The sequence below is a fragment of the Lissotriton vulgaris genome, chromosome 3_2 (assembly GCF_964263255.1).
Source record: "Lissotriton vulgaris chromosome 3_2, aLisVul1.2, whole genome shotgun sequence".
Lineage (NCBI taxonomy): Eukaryota > Metazoa > Chordata > Amphibia > Caudata > Salamandridae > Lissotriton > Lissotriton vulgaris.
The window spans coordinates 243,365,250-243,383,251 of NC_141690.1; the positions used below are offsets into that span (position 1 = coordinate 243,365,250).

Here is an 18,002-nt window from a genome sequence, read left to right on the forward strand (position 1 = left end):
GACCCCAAGGACCTCAAGAACTTCCGGCCCATCTCCCTGCTCCCGTTCCCGGTGAAGGTCATCGAGAAAATCGTCAACATGCAACTGGCCCGCCACCTCTAGGACGATATCTTAGACCCATCCCAGTCCGGATTCAGATGAAACCACAGCACCGAGACAGCCCTCATCGCCGCCTCAGGCGACATCAGACGCCAACTGGATAGCGGCAAAACATCAGCCCTCATCCTCCTGGACCTGTCAGCCGCCTTTGACACAGTTTGCCACCGAACACTATAGACACGCCTCCAAGAAACCGGAATCCAAGAGAAGGCCCTCGACTGGACCACGTCCTTCCTCTCCGGCAGAACCCAAAGCATCCGCCTCCCACCCTTCCATTCCAAAGCCACCAACATCATCTGTGGCATCCCCCAGGGCTCAGCCCGAGGCTGTTCAACGTCTACATAGCCCCCCTCGCACAAGTGGCCCGCAATCACGACCTCAACATCATCTCCTACGCCGATGACACCCAGCTCATCCTCTCCCTCACCAAAGACCCACACACCGCCAAAAACAACCTCCACGAGGGAATGAAGGCCGTCGCCGACTGGATGAGGAGCAGCCATCTGAAACTGAACTCGGACAAGACGGAGGTCATCCTCCTCGGACCCACCCCCTCAGCCTGGGACGACTCTTGGTGGCCGACCACGCTGGGAACAGCACCGACACCCACCGACCACGCACGCAGTCTAGGATTCATCCTCGACTCCTCCCTCACCATGTCGAAGCAGGTCAGCGCCATCTCCTCCTCCTGATACAACACCCTCCGCATGCTCAACAGGATCTACAAGTGGATCCCGATCGAAACAAGAAGAACAGTGACACAGGTCCTCGTCAGCAGCAGGCTGGACTACGGCAACACACTCTACGCAAGAATCTTAGCCAAACACCTACGTCGACTACAACGCATCCAAAACGCCTCCGCCCGACTGATCCTCAACATCCCCTGCCGCAGCCACATCTCCCCCCACCTGAGAGACCTACACTGGCTCCCCGTCAACAAGAGGATCACCTTCAAGCTCCTCACCCACGCACACAAGGCACTCCACAACGCCGGGCCAGCCTACCTGAACAGCAGACTCGGCTTCTACACCCCCACCCGCCAGCTCCGCTCCGCCAGCCTCGCCCTCGCCACTGTTCCCCGCATCCAACGAAAGACCTCCGGCGGCAGATCCTTCTCCTACCTCGCCGCCAAGACCTGGAACACCCTCCCGACTCACCTACAGCAGACCCAAGACCTCCTCACCTTTAGAAGACTCCTCAAGACCTGGCTCTTCAAGCAGTAGCATCACCCCTCCCCCACCCCCCCAGCGCCTTGAGACCCTCACGGGTATGTTAGTGCGCTTTACAAGTACTTGATTGATTGATTGATTGATTGATTGATTGATTGATTGATTAACAAATGTTAGTTGCAATTTACATTTTTGTTTTTAAAACCCATCCCATTTTCCTAATGAAAACGAGTTGCTTTAAAAAAAATGTTTTATATAAAAGCAGACATACATGGTGGTCTGCTGATATCACCAGGCCACCATCCATATGATGGCTGTGATTCATAGTGGTTCATAATTTGAGACATACCTCATTAATATTCATGAGGTAGGTCGAATTGCGACCCTCTACGAATTGGGTTTTTGTGTACCGACCTATTAGTACATAGGTCAGTTCGCAAAACCAACTTGGATTCAGTAAAAGTCAGTGAGAAATTTGCAACCACCTTTTACGAAATGCATTCTTAGTTTTTCTGGCCCTAGAGTCCTACACACCAACAAGAGCAGGACAAGGAATGAGCAGACAGAACTAGGACCACGGCTAAAAGAAGGGACAGAAACGCTGCAACAACAGGGAACAGATAACGGAAGGCCAAGTAAAAGTAACAAAGCAGGAAGTAGAGAGCAAGACATAAAAGGAAGACAAGCTACATAGACCCAAGAAGCAAGCCTGACATTAAAGCAGTAAGACACAAGTGAACTACAGTAACACCCTCCATGCCATGATCAACAAGCAACTCACCTGAAGAATACAAACCATCCAGGAATTGGCAGCCAGACTCATCCTCATCCGACAACACAGACCTCACATCACAACACACCTGAGGGAGCTCCGCTGACTCCCAACACACAAACACATTCATTTCAAACTCCTCCCAGACACATTCAAGGCGCTCCACAAAGTAGGTCACACCAACCTGAACAGCTGCATCTCCTTCCACCAAAAACCCAGACACCTTCACTCTGAAGGAATCCTACTCGCATACATCCCACACATACACAGAACCGGATCAGGAGGACGTGGGCCTTCTTCCGTGGCTCCTAAAGCGTGGAAGGACCTCCCACTCAACATCAGAGCCTCCTCCTATCTTCTTCCGAAAGGTCTAGCTTGTCAATTAAACAACCTACCATAGGGAGGGTGAGGCACACACACCTGCTCAATGCCAGAATATCTTGGTGGATGATAGTGCACTATACAAATTTACGAAACATAAGTGGGGCCTCAGAAGACAAGACTGTAGCGAACTGCTGCATTCTCAGCTCACACTGAATAAATAGTTGGAAGCTCGTGGGAGGAGCACAGGTGCAGAGAGTGCCAGATGTGAGTCAATAACCAGGGGTAGGGAGTCAGGGGAACCACCAATAAAGTAAATACTACACAGGAACTTGGAGAAGCGAAGGATATGGAAGCCATCAGGCACACACAGGGGGACAGGGAAACCAGAAGCGAAGTGTGGAATGCAATTTAGAGTGCAACAAGTAGAGGAAGCAAGACTGAATAAGTCCTTGTATCTAAAGAAGTCAGGAATCATAATTCTAAATTGAATACCACCACCTGCACACGATGGGAGCACGGTGTGCTAACAGAAGAGACAACATGTAATATAATCTACCAGGACGATAAAGTGGAAACCAGGACTGGAACGTAATGTGCAAAAGGTGTGCAGTGCACTGGAGTGTGTCCTACAAGGTGAAGTCTAAATGCAGGACCTCCCAGTACCTTCATGATTTCCACCTAGTGGCAGGATGATGGAATTCTGACATGGTGTTAGTAATAGGGGCATTGTAATGCTGGTTTTAATGGTGGTGGTGGTGGTGGTGGTGGTAAAGTGTGGTTGCTAATGGTGCTAATGGTAAGTGTGATAATGGTGGGGTCATAATGGTGGTGGCAGTAATGGTAATAGTTCTTGTAGTGACAAAGAGGGTGAAGTTAACTTTAACGGTAATGATGGTGATGATGTGGGAAGTGGTCATGGATGGTGTTGAGTAAGAGGAAGTTTCGAGGAAAGGAGTAATCGACAGCTGTGTTGAGGAGATGAGTGAATGAGTAAATTCAAGAGAAAACAGGATGAGAGATGCGCTCTGCAAGCGGACAATAGTTAATGCGCCTGGTCATGTGATTTATAAAAAACATTCGATTGGAGCACACTACAATGTGCCTGCTTTCAGCATGCCCTACAGCTCCAGTGATGCTTCCTATTATGCTCCCACCAGAGGCTATGGTATGTGAACACGTGCCCAGTGGGAGCATTATGCACACCATCATTGGAGCATACATTGCCACTCGGCAGAAGAGCAGCAGTGACAATAGCAAAAAGATGGGCATCTTAAAGCTCATTATAGGACCTTGCAGGTCAAACTGGGAAGGTCATTTGCGGTCAGCCTGTACCAATGTATAAAGACAAAAAAGCAATTAGGTGGCTGCCTTACAGTCAGGCTCACACATCAGTCCTGATAAAAAGCATTTTAGAAAGTCTACTCATGTAAAAAAAAAAATCGAGATACATTACTTTCTGTTTGTAATGCATGCTGCACTGAATGTGTGATAATTGCATTTTTTTAAGATACAAAACAGACGTATGGCAATGCAAGCACTCCAAGGATGTCGAATGATACAACAAAAAGCCAACAGACTGAGGCGAGGGGTAATACATCTCTCCGTAGAGGTAAAACCCACAATAAGTACAAAGTCAAGAATTAGTAACAATATGTCTTCAAGACAGTCTCCTAGTCAGCCAGACATAACAAGTCGAAAATAGTCTGTTGGAATAGGGTGGGGGCCTAAACCAGATGGGAAGTGTGAAAGAAAAGGAGGGTATCATGCTGAAGAAAAATGAAGCAGATGTGAAAGGAAAAAATAGAGTTACTAATTATGCTTGAGATACACTTATTCTGCAGTAAGACAGAACAATGGGTTCATGCACCTGCTGTAGACACGTGTTTGCAGCCTGCAGGCTACAGATATGTATGTAGGATGCTATCGCAGTCTTCCCAACTTGAAATCATGAGTTCTATTGACTTAGGCAATAAGGCAATCTATAGTTGAATAGCTAGCCGATAACTTTAGTAATAATTGTGATTACCCATGCGTATTATTGTGTCTTTTTTTTCAGTTCAGAAGTTGAGAATAAGCTATAATCGGAGGCAGCGGAAGTGATTAATAAAACCCAGTTGATGCTCCAGTAGAGGCCGAGGGTAAACTGCAGGGAGGCAGCACAGTCCCACTTCTCTCGCAGTTCAGAGTGCCAATAGGTGAATGTGCTCAGCGTGTGGCAGACTCTAAATACAAAGCTTCTCTAAAGTGGGATCAGTAACAGCTTCAATGTAATGCAATGAGGTACGAACAATAGAATGCAAAACCAGACTTCGATCTTTTGAAAATAATCAGAATATATGAGGTTTTATACTGCTTAAGTACCACTTCTGGAGACAAGTAAATTGAAATTTCAAGAAACTGACAAATTAGCTTCACTTAAGAGGACCTTGGACAGCTCACACTTCTGAAGGACTTTAAATTGATTTAATCTCTACCTAAGCTCCTGGGAAGCTGTTAGTAAAACCCTGGTGCTCGGTTTAATATTTCCTTGGCCAAATATGGCACAGCGTTTCCTCATCATGAGTTTGGTTTTTTTTTTTTTTTTTTTTTTTTTTTGAAAGGCTCAGAGTCTGGAGGGATTCAGGGTGTGTCTAACAGCCAGGACTTTTTTTGCAATGGTATTATATTTAATATCTTGTGAATATATGTATTCTTACTTGGAGAGAGCGAGGCAAAGCGTGAATACATTAAACTGTACTATTATTTGGGGGAGGGTTTATCACTTTTCTTGCTTCTTCCCCACTTGCTCACTCCTTTTCTGTCCATTGAGAAACAGCACAGGGCTATTTAAAGAGTTCAACTACAAGAAAAGGGTTTTAAAATTCAGGTTTGCCAGGATACCGAAGGTTGTGATGTAATACAAAGGAGGATTAAGTGATGGATATGTTCCATTGTATTTTACCTCCATTTGTGACTAAAAACGATGGGCTGTCATCAATTTAGCACCCACTTATATATTGTAAAAAACACCATTTTGTGCATGATTACCCCCATTCCATGAACTGAGGCGTCTTTTTTGACTCTCTGCATGTGACATTTCTAATCTGGCCTGGTGCATGACTCTGACCCCTCAAATGTGGTTAATTTCATAACTGGCATATTTAACTTTCCTATAAGGCTATGGTAGAGGTTGCAGAAGTACACCCATGGAATAGAAACTTAAATGTCACCAGTAGGTAGCGTCACATAACACTTTTGTTGCGCCCGTCCGCCAACGGCCGTCGCGAGCACTACCTCCGTAGTGCTGCGCACGTCCGTTGGCAGACGCGGCCCCGCCCACTCAATGAAACGCCCAGTACCGCTGCGGAATTTCTGCCATGGTTAAGGTGTTATTGTGCCATGAGAAAACATGGCTTCGAGTCTACCAGTGACGCCTAACTGCTGCAGTTTAAGTCTGCAGTCCTACCTGTCAAACTAACCCCTTTGATAGGGAAAAACCTCACTTATAAATATTAATAAGTCACCACATATGTTGCTCATGGTTGTGTCCATGGTATTTAAAAGTGAGACGTAGAAATATAATAATACCATATCCCTAAAGTGACTACGCCCCAAATGCTATTTTCACTGTGGAAGTCTCTTTGCCTGGTGTCATTGATTTCTCTGGTCAGCTGCAGTATTCCTGCGTGCTTTTAAGGAATGGGGGCATGCATTATTACCTTTCTGATGAGAAGCAGCGTTCCTGCATGTGATAATAATAATGATGATAATATAGGAATTTATAGAGCGCCTGGTTACCCCATTCAGAGTGTTCCCACGCTAGGCATTCAACACAACACAAGTCTAAAACGCCAGAGACAACCTACTCCAGGCTTGTCTGAAAAGCCTCGTCTTGAGTTTCTTACTGATCCGGCGCCTTCCTGTCTCAGATTCAGAGGCAAAGTATTTTAGAGTTTAGAAGCCACGAAGCTAAAAGAGCAACTTCCCATTTGTGCTCTTTGCACCCTCAGAACCACCATAAGTGCCGCTTCTGCAGGCCAGAACCTTCTGCTGGGTCGATAAGGCTTAACCAGCGAATGCAGATATCGGGGTTTAACATTAAAAATGTTCTGGCAAAAGCACATGGCTTTGAAAGTCACTCTCTTTATCAACAGGAGCCAATGAAGGTTAGCCACAGCTGGACCCATGGACAAGTGTTGAGGGATGTGCAACAGTAAATGTGCTGCCACGCTCTGCACCCTTTGAAGCTCCTTTAATCTGCATTGGGGGACTCCAAGATAGAGTACATTACAATAGAAACGCCTGGATATGGCCTCTGCCTGGACTACAGTTTTCTGGCAGCTTCTAGAAGGAGTCCTGTTAGAAATGGGGGTCTCTAGTGAGCAGAGGTATGCACCTTGTCTAAGTAGGGACAATTGCTTCTAGTCAGGAGAACTGAGTTACACACTTTAGATAACCCCCGCTCTCCTCTTGGTGACAGGCTTATTCCAAAGACAATGTGTAAAGTATTTGCACCCAGACACACGGTAACACAGTTAAAACACAACACATGGACACCACACCAGCGCTTAGTTTGTAAAATAATAAGTGCCAGGTCCCTGACCAGTAGGCCATTGCAGCTTGCACCACCAATCTCCCCTGTCATTGCTGCCAAAACAACTACTAACCATCTCTCTTTCCTGCAAGTGTTACACTTCATATTATTCCAGGTCCCCAAAGCTAAAGGAGTGGCTGGGGAGGCAGGTATTAGTAATTTTTATTGTATATTGTATTTATAAACAACCGTTGTTCTGCTCATCTCTAAATTAGATGATCAGCACCACCATGTGGCAGACTGTCCTAAGTGTGGTATTGATAATTAAGTGCTGGTGCTAAGCACCCGAAACCACCTGCTCAAATAAAGCACTGCACTGCACTACACCAGTTTCGAAAAATAGAGTATCTTTATCTAAACCAAACCAGACTAAAAGGACAAAAATCCAACATACACAACTCAAAATCTGACCTTTAAAAGGTTTCAAGCAAATCTGTCCATAGAAATCCATGGATGCGAGATTTTACACAATGTATCTTTAGGTGCGTCAAAATTCACAAGGCCAAACAGCTGCAGAGAAGGGAAGCGTTGAAAAACAAAGTGATGCGTAATTTCTTGAGTCCTTAGGGAGATGATGCAACAGTTCTGCTGCATGCAGAAGTGATGCGCCGAATCCCCACAGTAGGGAGAAGTGGTGTGCCAATTCCAGAGAGCTCTGGTCTGTGGGTGATGCGTTAGAAAACTTCCCGCACAGGTGACATGTGTGGAAATCTGGGACACCCTGGAAGTCGATGCAGTGATGGCAAATAGTTGCTGCGCTGATTTCGTCAGCCGCGGTCCCACTATGTGTTGATTCTTTAGGCTGCACAGCTGGGCCTGCATCGGATTCGGTGCGGTGATCTCGGACGTAGGTGCACTGGACTCGACGTGCGGTGCATTATCAGCCGCTGGCAGGCGCTGCGTCAACTCTTTGACCACACAACGGTGAAGCGTTGAAATATCTCCCGCTTTGTGGTGCTGCATCAGAAAAACAGGTGCTGAAACGGCGATGGTTTCTTCACGTTTTTTCAGCTCTCAGCATCAGGAACAACCTCCAGAGGCCCAGAACTGGAGCAGGCACCTCCTGGCAGGTCAGAACTCCCAGCAGTGGAGTTCAAGGAAGCTGGTGGTGAAGTATTTGTGTCCTTAATACTTCAGAAAAGCCGGCAAGCTCACACAAATCATTGGAGATTATTCACAAGCAGGTTCACAGCATAGTTCCAGTCTTTATTCTCTCCTTGCTCGTCGCAGTGCTAGCAGGTCACGGTGCAAGCAGCATCGTCGTCGTTGCTGAAGCACTGTCGTCGGCTGACGAGTGGAAGGCAATGGTGCCGGTGTCGGTAGGCCAAGGCTGTGGTGCGGGATGAGGGCAGGGCGTAGGGTGACTTACGAGCGGTGGCGGCATCAGCAGGCGGCGTCGATGAGACTAGAGTTCCGGTGCGGCATTGCGGCACTGCCCTCTGCTGTGCCTTCAGGACACAGAGTCGGCAGCGGCGTCCTAGACGTGGTTGATTGGGTTTTCCTCAGTTACAGCACAAAGCACACAGTCCCCAGTGCCGCGGGCAGAAGTGCTTGAAGTCTTTGCTGTTCCTGAGACTTCGTGAACAGGGGCAACCTCGACCTCAAGCCCTTGGAGAGACTCACAATTTAAGTGACAGAAAGTCCAATCCAGGTCTTTCACTGCCCAAGACAGCAGCAGCCACTGCAGATCAGCCCAGCAAAGCACCCAGCAAAGCAGTTGTTCCTTTTCACAGCTTCTCTGGCTCCTCTTCTTGGCAGTCTTCTTGATCCAGATGAGTTCTAAAGTTTAGCAGTTTGGGACCCAGTATTTGTATCTAAAAATCCTTTGATCTTTCAGGCAGAGGGTGTCCCCGGCCAGAACCAGTTCTGCCTTCGCTGGTGTGATTTCCTGGCAGGAGTTGGAGAGGGCATTTTTCAGAGGCAGACCAGGCCCTTTGAGGTGCAAGGAAATATCCCCCCCCTCCCCCCCCCCCCATCACAGCCCAGGTCTATTCAGCCCTTTCCTGACCTACCTAGACTATCTGGAGCCCCTCGGTCCCCCCAGCCTTCTGTCATTCAAAGCCCAGACAGGCAATCCACATTCCAGCAGAGGCACATGAGATGACTGAGCAAGAAAATACCCACTTTCTAAAAGTGGTATTTTCAAACGCAGAATGTAAAAATCACCTTCACTAAAAGATGCATCTTTAGATTCTGAGTTCAGGCATACTAAATTTTATTTTCTTACCGAACTCCCTGGGCCAGTTATGGTTATAAGATGTTATAAACAAACCTCCCATTCTGTCCTATGGGGAACTGGTAGCCTTGCAATAGTGAAAAACGAAAGTGGCCGTAATTCACTATTAGGACACGCCACACACACCAGGGCATGTCCTACCTTTTAAAAACATTGCACCCTGCCCACAGGGGTACACCTGAGGTGTGCCTGAGTTGTAAGAAAAGGGAAGGTTAGGGACTGGCAAGTGTGTGCACTGGCCAAGTCGACATGGCAGTTACAAACTGCACGCAGACTCTGCAATGGCAGGTCTGAGTTACTGTTTTTAGGGCTACTCACGGGGGTGGCACAATCAGTTCTGCAGGCCTCCCAAGTAGTATTTGATTCACCGGCCTTGGCACACACAGTGCACTTCACTAGGGGCTAACAGGTAAATCAAATGTCCAAACATGGAAACACTAATCAATATCACAATATACAGGGAGAGTGCATGCACTTTAGCACTGATTAGCAGTGGTAAAGTGCAGAGAGTCCTAAAAACCAGCACAAACAGGTCAGGTAAAAATAGGAGGGAAAAGCAAAAGGTTTGGGGATAACCCTACAAAGGGCCATTTCCAACAATAAGTAATAAAATGAATGATGTTAGTTAAACATGTCTAAAGGGCCCAGTCTCTAGTAACTAGCCTACTAGGTCTAATAGCAATGCAGCAGATAGTACAGCAGATTCCTCAGTCTCTACAGGCCGGAGCTGTAATCCTGCCTTTCACTCACAGCTAAATCCAAACAAACTAGCACAACAGGCTGGTTGGGTTAATAGGGCAGCATTATATACATACATAACGTGCATTTGTAAAGTGCACATTCACGCAGAAAGGTATCTTGGCGCTGAATAATAGATGTTTATTGTTACCCAACGGTACTCATTTCATCAACCTCAGAAGGCTAAAAGGGTGAGTAGACCTGCCAGAATTTGAAACCATGAGGTCGAGCACAGACCCCTATGGTAAAAGAACTAGTGCACTGAGCCACTAGATATCATATGCAAACAAGGCATTGAGGGGCATATTAGCAACGCTTTGTGATAAATATCGCAAAGCGCGCTTAGCGCTCATTTTTTTAACACCAGCTATCCCAGGATTTTATCGCCGAGATAGTGCGATAATAAATCCAGCGATATCGTGGGAAAACTAGTGATGATTTACCAGCGATACTGCAAACCTTGCTGATAGGCAGGTATGGTCTCAGCCATGCAATCCACCTCCCATGTTAAAGACAGCTAAGTTGTATTTTTAGCAGGTGTTACAAACCTGCAATAAAGGGGGCTTAGCGCGGCTTTCAAGCTCGCCTGGTGAGTCTTGTGCAGCCTTGCTAATAACCCTAAACTGTGTTAGCGAGTGTTTGCCATGGGGTGGTGTGGAGGAACGCCCACTTTGCATGTCATTAGTGATGAATATCGCTGACATGCAAAGTGGCACCAAAACGGTTGCTTTCGCCATAAAGCTGTCGCCAACAGCTGTTGGCAACAGCTTGCTAATAGGGCGGTAGGAATATCGCCACTTTAGCAGCAAGAAGTGCAGCTAAAGCTGCAATTCCGCCTTTGCTAATATGCCCCTGTAGGTTTAACTCACAGAGGTGTATCTGTGAAGAGGCGTGCCGTACTAGTGCAGTACTCCTGGATTCCATGAGTAAAACACAGCACTAGTCAGGGGCACTGCTTGAGTCAGGAGTACTCCTGAAGCTGCATAAGTACGTCACATCAAAACTGGTGTTAATCGGCTCCCTAGATTTCCATCATGATACTATTTTTACTACTGCAGCTATTACTAATACAGGCATCGGGAAGGTCTGGTGACGCTGTTGACAGACAACAGATGCTTATTTCTAACCAGCTAAAATGGCACTCATGTTATCAACCTCAGATGGATTAAAGGCAGAGTAGACCTGCTCTGGATTGGACCCTGTGCCTTTGGGAGGAAACACGGATCCTCGCAGTGGACACATCAGTGCACCGAGTCACCAAACTATTTCTTCACAGTTATAAGGTTTTCACCATCCAATATTAATTCATAAGATCCCTGTGGGCTTAATGGTTATGAATAGAGGGGTGAGGGTGAGCAATGAGAAAATGGAAGGAGAAGGGAATTGAAGCTCGAGACTTGGAGTGAATACAACTTGATAGGATTTTTGAGACATATGTAGAGTAAAGTAGCCCTTATGTTTAGATAATCTAGGCTGTAAAGTGAAAAGTCTTGTTCACACCTCAACTCATGGGATTCCTACGCGACCTTTGAGGCGTAGTAATGTAGGTAAGGGAACTACAAATCTACATGTCATTAAATATTAGACAATGATGGCATGAGGCATAACTCGTACTCGCCTTTTACTACAATAGTCACAGAATACCTATCGACAGTGCCAGCTTTAGGAAGGTGCAACAGGTGCCATCGCACCGGGCGCCAAATTCGCAGGGGTGCCGTGTGCATGACAGGCTGAGGAGAGATAAGAACATCCTGCCGAGACCTTGGTGTGCGGTGCATTTTTCAGGTAAAAATAACAACAGCATGATGACTCTGGTGATTAGCATACTTGATGGATAGATCTATTTGTTTCGTGTCAGTTTTGACTCCTTCTTAAGTGGCACAGAGAGCGATGCTCCTGCTGTGAATCATAACCTGAAGCAGGCATATCACAGATTCGTTTTTTTAGCTCCATCAGTGGGTTACTGTTTGCTACAGAAATGATTCTGTTGCTTGCGCTTCTATCGTACAGTGACCTATGAACTGGTATCACAGTGGTGCATGCAGACTGCAGGGTATAGCTTCAGAACCTGTTCGCTTTTGTTCAATCTTTCGTCATTCAAAGGTTTTTATGAAAGGGACCCTTTGGGTAGAAATACTTTTGTATCAGTACAGGCAACCCCAAACACTGTCACGTTTTACGTCCTGAGATACTACACTCCGCACCGGAATTGAATCACAAAACAGACACAAACCACGTGCACAGCGCTGTTTTGGGATTTACTTCCAGAGCAGATATTAAATTGTGCAAGAAAGTAGGCCTGTAGTAATGTGGGTAGCATTATGCTCTACTTTGCACTACTTCGTCAAGGGAGCGTACCATGGGTGGTGAATAGGATCTTTACCCCGCACACTTTTACTCTGAGTAACATTATTACCCTGCAGTTTTTACACTGCAAAATCTTTTTCAACGCAGGGCTTTACATCCCAGACTATTACAATGCATTCCCCATTACAACGCAAATTACTATTCTAACTCTACCGTGGCGTAATGGGGAATGCGTTGTAATAGTTTGCGTTGTAAAGCACTACGTTGTAATAGATTTTGTATTGTAAAATCTGCGGGGTGATGGCAGTGCGGAGTAACGCATGTGGGGTAAAGGATGGATGGTACATGGACATTCCCGTGCAACCACCAATGGCTTGCAATGCTAACCCCTATCTCCTATCATGGGCAGAAAGCGATTTGCCTCAAAAAAATGACACCTCCTCGAAGCAGTCGTAACTGTTCATCACACAAACAAAGTGATAAATCGTTAGACCTTTTCAAAGCATAGAATGTTGTACTGGAATGACAGCCTTCCAGTACAAAACTGAAGGGAACTCTTCCAGTACAAATCCTACGCTTGACATCCGTGCAAACCCTGGCACCATGCTGCAAGGGTGCGTGCCTGGGCACAAGACAGGGACAGCCGAAGATAAGCCCTCACTAGGGGCAGAGCCACAGGGCCAATTCCTAAGAGAGGACCCCGTTGTGCTCTCGCCTTTCCACATAACACAGTGCAGCAGCTGTGGTCACTGCACGCTGCTGGGTGGAAACTTAGTCAATTTGTCCCAAAATGTGTTTCTCCCGATGAAGCACTCTTAACACACAATGCCTGCAAATATGGCTGACGTTACGTATGTCTCCTAGAGCCTGTGACCCCTACTGTCTTCGAGAACATTTCCTATGCAGGTCTGACGCATTCATTTATTGTCTGCCTCATATATGCGTGATGTAAAGTCCATGATACCGGGCACTGGAAGGAGTGGCGTCGTGGCGCTATGAAAGAAATCAAACGAGAGTGCGGCTCGAGAGAGATGAGATGCAGAGAGGGAATCCGTGAAAAAAAAGCTGTCACTGGGGCCTGGGAGGCGCCACCAAATCTAAAGCCAGCTCTGCCTAGCAGCGGTCAGGGATTCTGACGACTGATGCATCTCTGTTTCGAGTGGATGAGACAGCTCAGTGGGATAAAGACGTGCTGCTGAGAGCTGGGTGTTATCCGCACCTCACAGGTTCGAGTACTGGATGACTCATTTTTAGGTTGATAAAAGGAGTACCATGGATTTGGAGAGTAGCGAGACCTCTTAATTGCAAAACTGTGGCTGACAGCTACATGGAAAGAAATGATTCTCATAAAATGTATTTATAGTATGTCTTTCAGCCTTGGATTAACAATGGATAAAAGTAAATATTAGATGTTAAAGAATGTTGAGGCACGGGTAAACGGGTGAGGAAGTGAGAGTTTAGAGATAAAACAGAAGGCGAATGGGTGTTTCAGTAAACAGTAAGAGTGTTCAAGTTGAAGTGTGGAGCGTCTAAAAGGACGGGAGAGCGCTTTGGCACAATAGGCAGAAACGTGATGGTTTAAGTTCCCATAACTACCATCAAAGTCCGGTAGTATATTCCTTGCATCTTTCAGAAGATACATATTTAGATCCCCATTTCATATTTGCCAAAACACAAATCTGTGTCCCTGTTGTATTCATTTTAGCTAAGTAAAAGTGAGATTTATTTCAACTATCCCGTCCAAAGTGAGTTGGTTTGTGCCCAGGTCGTCATGCATGGCATATCCCTGGGTAAGCATCGGGCGGCTCCCACAAAAAAGGCGCAGAACTGATATCACAGAAGTCTAGTTCACACAGCTCCATCCAGACGTGGACCCAGGCAGACCCGAAAGTCACCATATTTCCCCCTTTATCTGGGGGCAGTAAACACTCTTACCTCCAGTGGGGTTGCAGGAATGCCATGGGGAGCAATGAATGCCAGAGGAAAAGGACCCACCAGTTTGGCAGTAAAAGACTGTGATAACAGCGGTGCAGTGGGTCGTTCGCGCGCCTCGGCCTGGTGCCACTGCACCTGCTGCACTTACGACAGCTGCACTAATGATAGCTACGACCCTGCTTCGACCCGTCCTGCAAGACCAGCAGTCGTGGGAAGGGCGTTTTCTATCTTCCCTGAAGCCAAAAGTGTGCTTTGGTTGTTTAGTAAACTCCTCCCCTCCTACCTGTTAAAAAAAATAATCAAAATTGACAGAACTGCGGCTCTTTGTTCCAACACCCCTTACTATCCCGACCTCTCCAACTCTGACCCGAAAGAGATCATGGCTTTCCTTCACTCTCCTGGGAACCCGGACAATAACACGTTATTGGAGCTTCGAGCTTGTGCACCCCCAAATTCAAGGTTAGTCAAAAGCCAGGTATCAAAATCTGTATTTTTCATGTTTAGTACAACAACAGTCCTTTTAACCATTTGTGAATCACACAATGAAACAATTCTCTCAAAGTTCTTTATTACAAAGTGCCAAGAAATGAACTTCGTGATACTCATTTTGTCTACCTAAAAAAAGAGAAAAGGTTGATATGATTGAACCAAATGTATGTATGAACTGCAACATTCACTGCAGTGATCTATTTTACCGGCAGTATGGTGCTCCTCACCCTACCAGCCAGCCCTCACACCCTCCTCCCACTTGTCTCTGCATTGGGTTAATGTTTTCACTTCAAAGATTAAAAAACAGGAAACAGCTTCCAATCTGTTGGTCCAATCAGCAGATTATAAAATGTGTGCCAAGCATGTTAGATGATAGCAGTTCTGGTACACACTTTGCAAAGAGCATAGACAATCCAGAAGGGTAGTCTGTGCTAAATAAGCACAAGTCTTATTAAAGCTACTGTGTCAGCCTCTGGTCACTGGCCTCATAGGCTGCCATGCCTGTGAATGATGAAGGAATGAATGAATGGACTAGTCTAGCACATCACTGTCTAGTCATCAACTCTAGCCATTTCCTGGCTGACCACAAAGAACTCTCACCTGTCCACGCTGATGACACACAGGGTCATGATGGAGGCGGTGCAGCACATTACATCCATGGCTATGAAGACGTTGCAGAAGACCTTGCCGAAGAGCCACTCACCCCCCACCAGGTCGGTGATGATAACAAAGGGCATGACTGCCAAAGCTACGGACAGGTCCGCTGCGGCCAGCGACACCACCAAGTAGTTGGAGGGCTGCCGCAGCTTCTTGACGATGCAGACAGAGATGATGACCAGCCCGTTTCCGGCGATGGTCAGTAGCGTGAGGATGGAGAGCACGACTCCGATGATGATCTTCTCCACCTCACCGTAGAGTAGGCTCTCGTCGCCACACTCGGCGGTGGCGTTGGTGGCGTTGGCCAGTGCAGAGTCCAGCTCCACCTGGGTTGAGGGGGCCTCAGTCATGAATGAGGAGGGCAGCAGCTCCGGGGTGGCACAGAGCTGCTCCGGCTTGTCCAGCGAGAGTTGATTCTCCAAAAATTGGCTTGGATGGACTAGTATCAGCATCTTCCTGGGCCAAGAGATGGAAAACCGGAGCCCAACTCACCCAGCTCTGCGTGGAGACTCCTGCGAAGAAGAGATGTGCTAATCATAAATGGGCAGCAGAACCCTTTCTTTCCCTGTCGCAGCATGTTCTCTAAGCATGTGCCTTCTCAGAGATAGCAAAATATAAGCATTCAAAGAACAGCACGCTGCTCAGCTAAGCTAATCCCCCAACAAAATGTGCCACAGGTTATTATGAAGGAACGGCATAGCGCCTTCCATCAGATAAAGAATATCTCTCATCGCAGCCATGCAACTTGGAACTTCCAGCACCAGCTGCCAGACCTAATAGCAATCACTGCTTATAGCCTACAGTCTCCTCCTTTTGATCTAAGTTCAACTATTGCTAGGAGAAGGAAAATACGTTTATGAAGATAAAGTGGAACATTAAACATTATCATAATAAAGTAGAACAGTATATACATGGAAATTATATTACAGAGCTTGGAGAGGTTGGCTGCTCTTTGCAGCTCCTTTAGGTACCATAATGCACTTAATTCACTAATGCGCCTGTTCTTTCAACATTATGACAGTATCTCGAAGTCAGGGCTAAAGGGAACTAAGTTAGATGAGTAGGACTCTAAATATATATATATATATATATATATATATATATATATATATATATATATATATATATATATATGTATATATATGTATATATATTTATATATATATATATATATATATATATATATATATATCTCGTTAGAGAACTTAGTGCCTTGTATATATACGTGCCCTGCCCCCCTTATCTGCCAAATAGGAAGCCCACATACCGGCTAACCCCCAGAACTGAGGCATACAAAAACTGGGCATTCGATTGTGAAAAGGTATAGTGTTGATCTGGCTTCATTCTTTGAAGTGTGTTATACTTGCTAAGTGCTAGACTTCTGGAATGAGCTCGAAACCAGTCTTCACTCTCGCTCAAATTGTGTGATCCTGTTCAGATCCCTCTACCGTGCTGCCCTTCAGTCCCTTAACCTATCACAGATTTACGGGTTATTCAATTCCCTGATGAGGCTATTATATAAGAACAACAATTCCTTCTATTGAAGCACACGCATCCGTTTGATGACTGTGCGGTGATGGGCTTCCATATGTTAAGAGCGAAAGGGTGCAAACTGCGCAGCAGCACAAACAAACCCATGCAACTCCTACAAACACAACCCCGATGCCCGTCTCACTCACGTGAAGTAGTTTGCTGTGCGTGCTGGGCGCCGGCGAGTTACCTCTGCTTCTCCCGCAGCCTTGCACTGGGCGCGGGCTGCTTCCTACGAGTCCTCTGGGAAGAAGCATCCTTTCCTGGACATCTGGCAGGCTCTCTCCCGGCCGCAGAAGGTGCGGGTTGTCCCCGGCTTGGGTCTCCCAATAAGACCTAGCACGTGATCGCTGAAAGGCGCGTGGGCGCACGCGGACCGGGACCCTGGGAAGAGCCCCGCGCGCGGGGCAGCTGCTGTACAGAGCGCACACGCGCGCGTGAACACACCGGGCTCTTCCGCGCGCTGCCTCGGAGCGGCTCTGCAGCTGTGGCAGCCGCACGCGCACACACCCCCCTGCTGCCCAGCTCCCGTGCTACGCTCCGAGTCAGCCCTGACCTGGCGGACCCCAGGAGGAGGCGCGCGGGAAGCGGCAGCGACGTCAGCTCAGCCCCTCTCTGCGCGCGAGGAGGACCAATGGAAAGTGCGCGCAGGCGGCAGGAGCCCGCGCGCGGAGCAGCGGCGGCAGCAGCCCACGCCGGGCTCAGCTTCTCGGCCTGCTGCCCCCGCTGCGCCCCGCGGTGCATAGGCATGCAGGTGGAGGACACTCCTTAAGCGCAAACTAACACTTGAGGTGTCCACATTTTGCTCCCAAGCAAGGTGTGCTTTTGTTTCCCTGTCACCTCTTGCACCATTCATCATGTGGGAAAATAGGAAAGTGCGCCTGGTGACAACACACACATTGGCATTAGCCAGGATATTGCAAAGCACAGGTTTTAGTTTCAATTTTGTGGGATTTGATTAGATGCTTAACTCTTTTTATCCAGATACACGGCGCCCAGCTGTTATTTACGGATTTTATGATCTATTTGAGGACGAGGGGAGCAGGCGCCGCATCGTCAACAGCTGCGCTGGCTCGACCTACAGACGAACGCCTTATTTATACTTTTCCCCTGTCTAAAGTCTGTAACCCGATACTCCTTCGAGTTAGAACACGGACAAGGCACATCTCCAAA

General features: G+C 47.0%; 1 protein-coding gene across 3 annotated transcripts in view; it reads right to left on the reverse strand.

Annotated features, from left to right (window-relative positions):
• LOC147725600 (5-hydroxytryptamine receptor 7-like) overlaps positions 1-17,750 on the reverse strand; it is a 228,279-nt gene extending 210,529 nt beyond the window's left edge. Inside the window, exons 1-2 of one of the 3 annotated variants that reach the window (XM_086964297.1) lie at positions 17,020-17,750; positions 15,243-15,811 (exon numbers count right to left, since the gene is read on the reverse strand). In XM_086964297.1, the coding sequence (XP_086820423.1) occupies positions 15,243-15,751 (509 nt within the window). In that variant the 5' untranslated portion in view covers positions 15,752-15,811; positions 17,020-17,750. Of the gene's footprint in view, positions 1-15,242; positions 15,812-16,828; positions 16,914-16,978 lie in introns of those variants that run through there. The other 2 variants (XM_086964296.1, XM_086964298.1) reach the window with 2 other exon arrangements.
• Between the last annotated feature and the right edge of the window lie 252 nt (positions 17,751-18,002).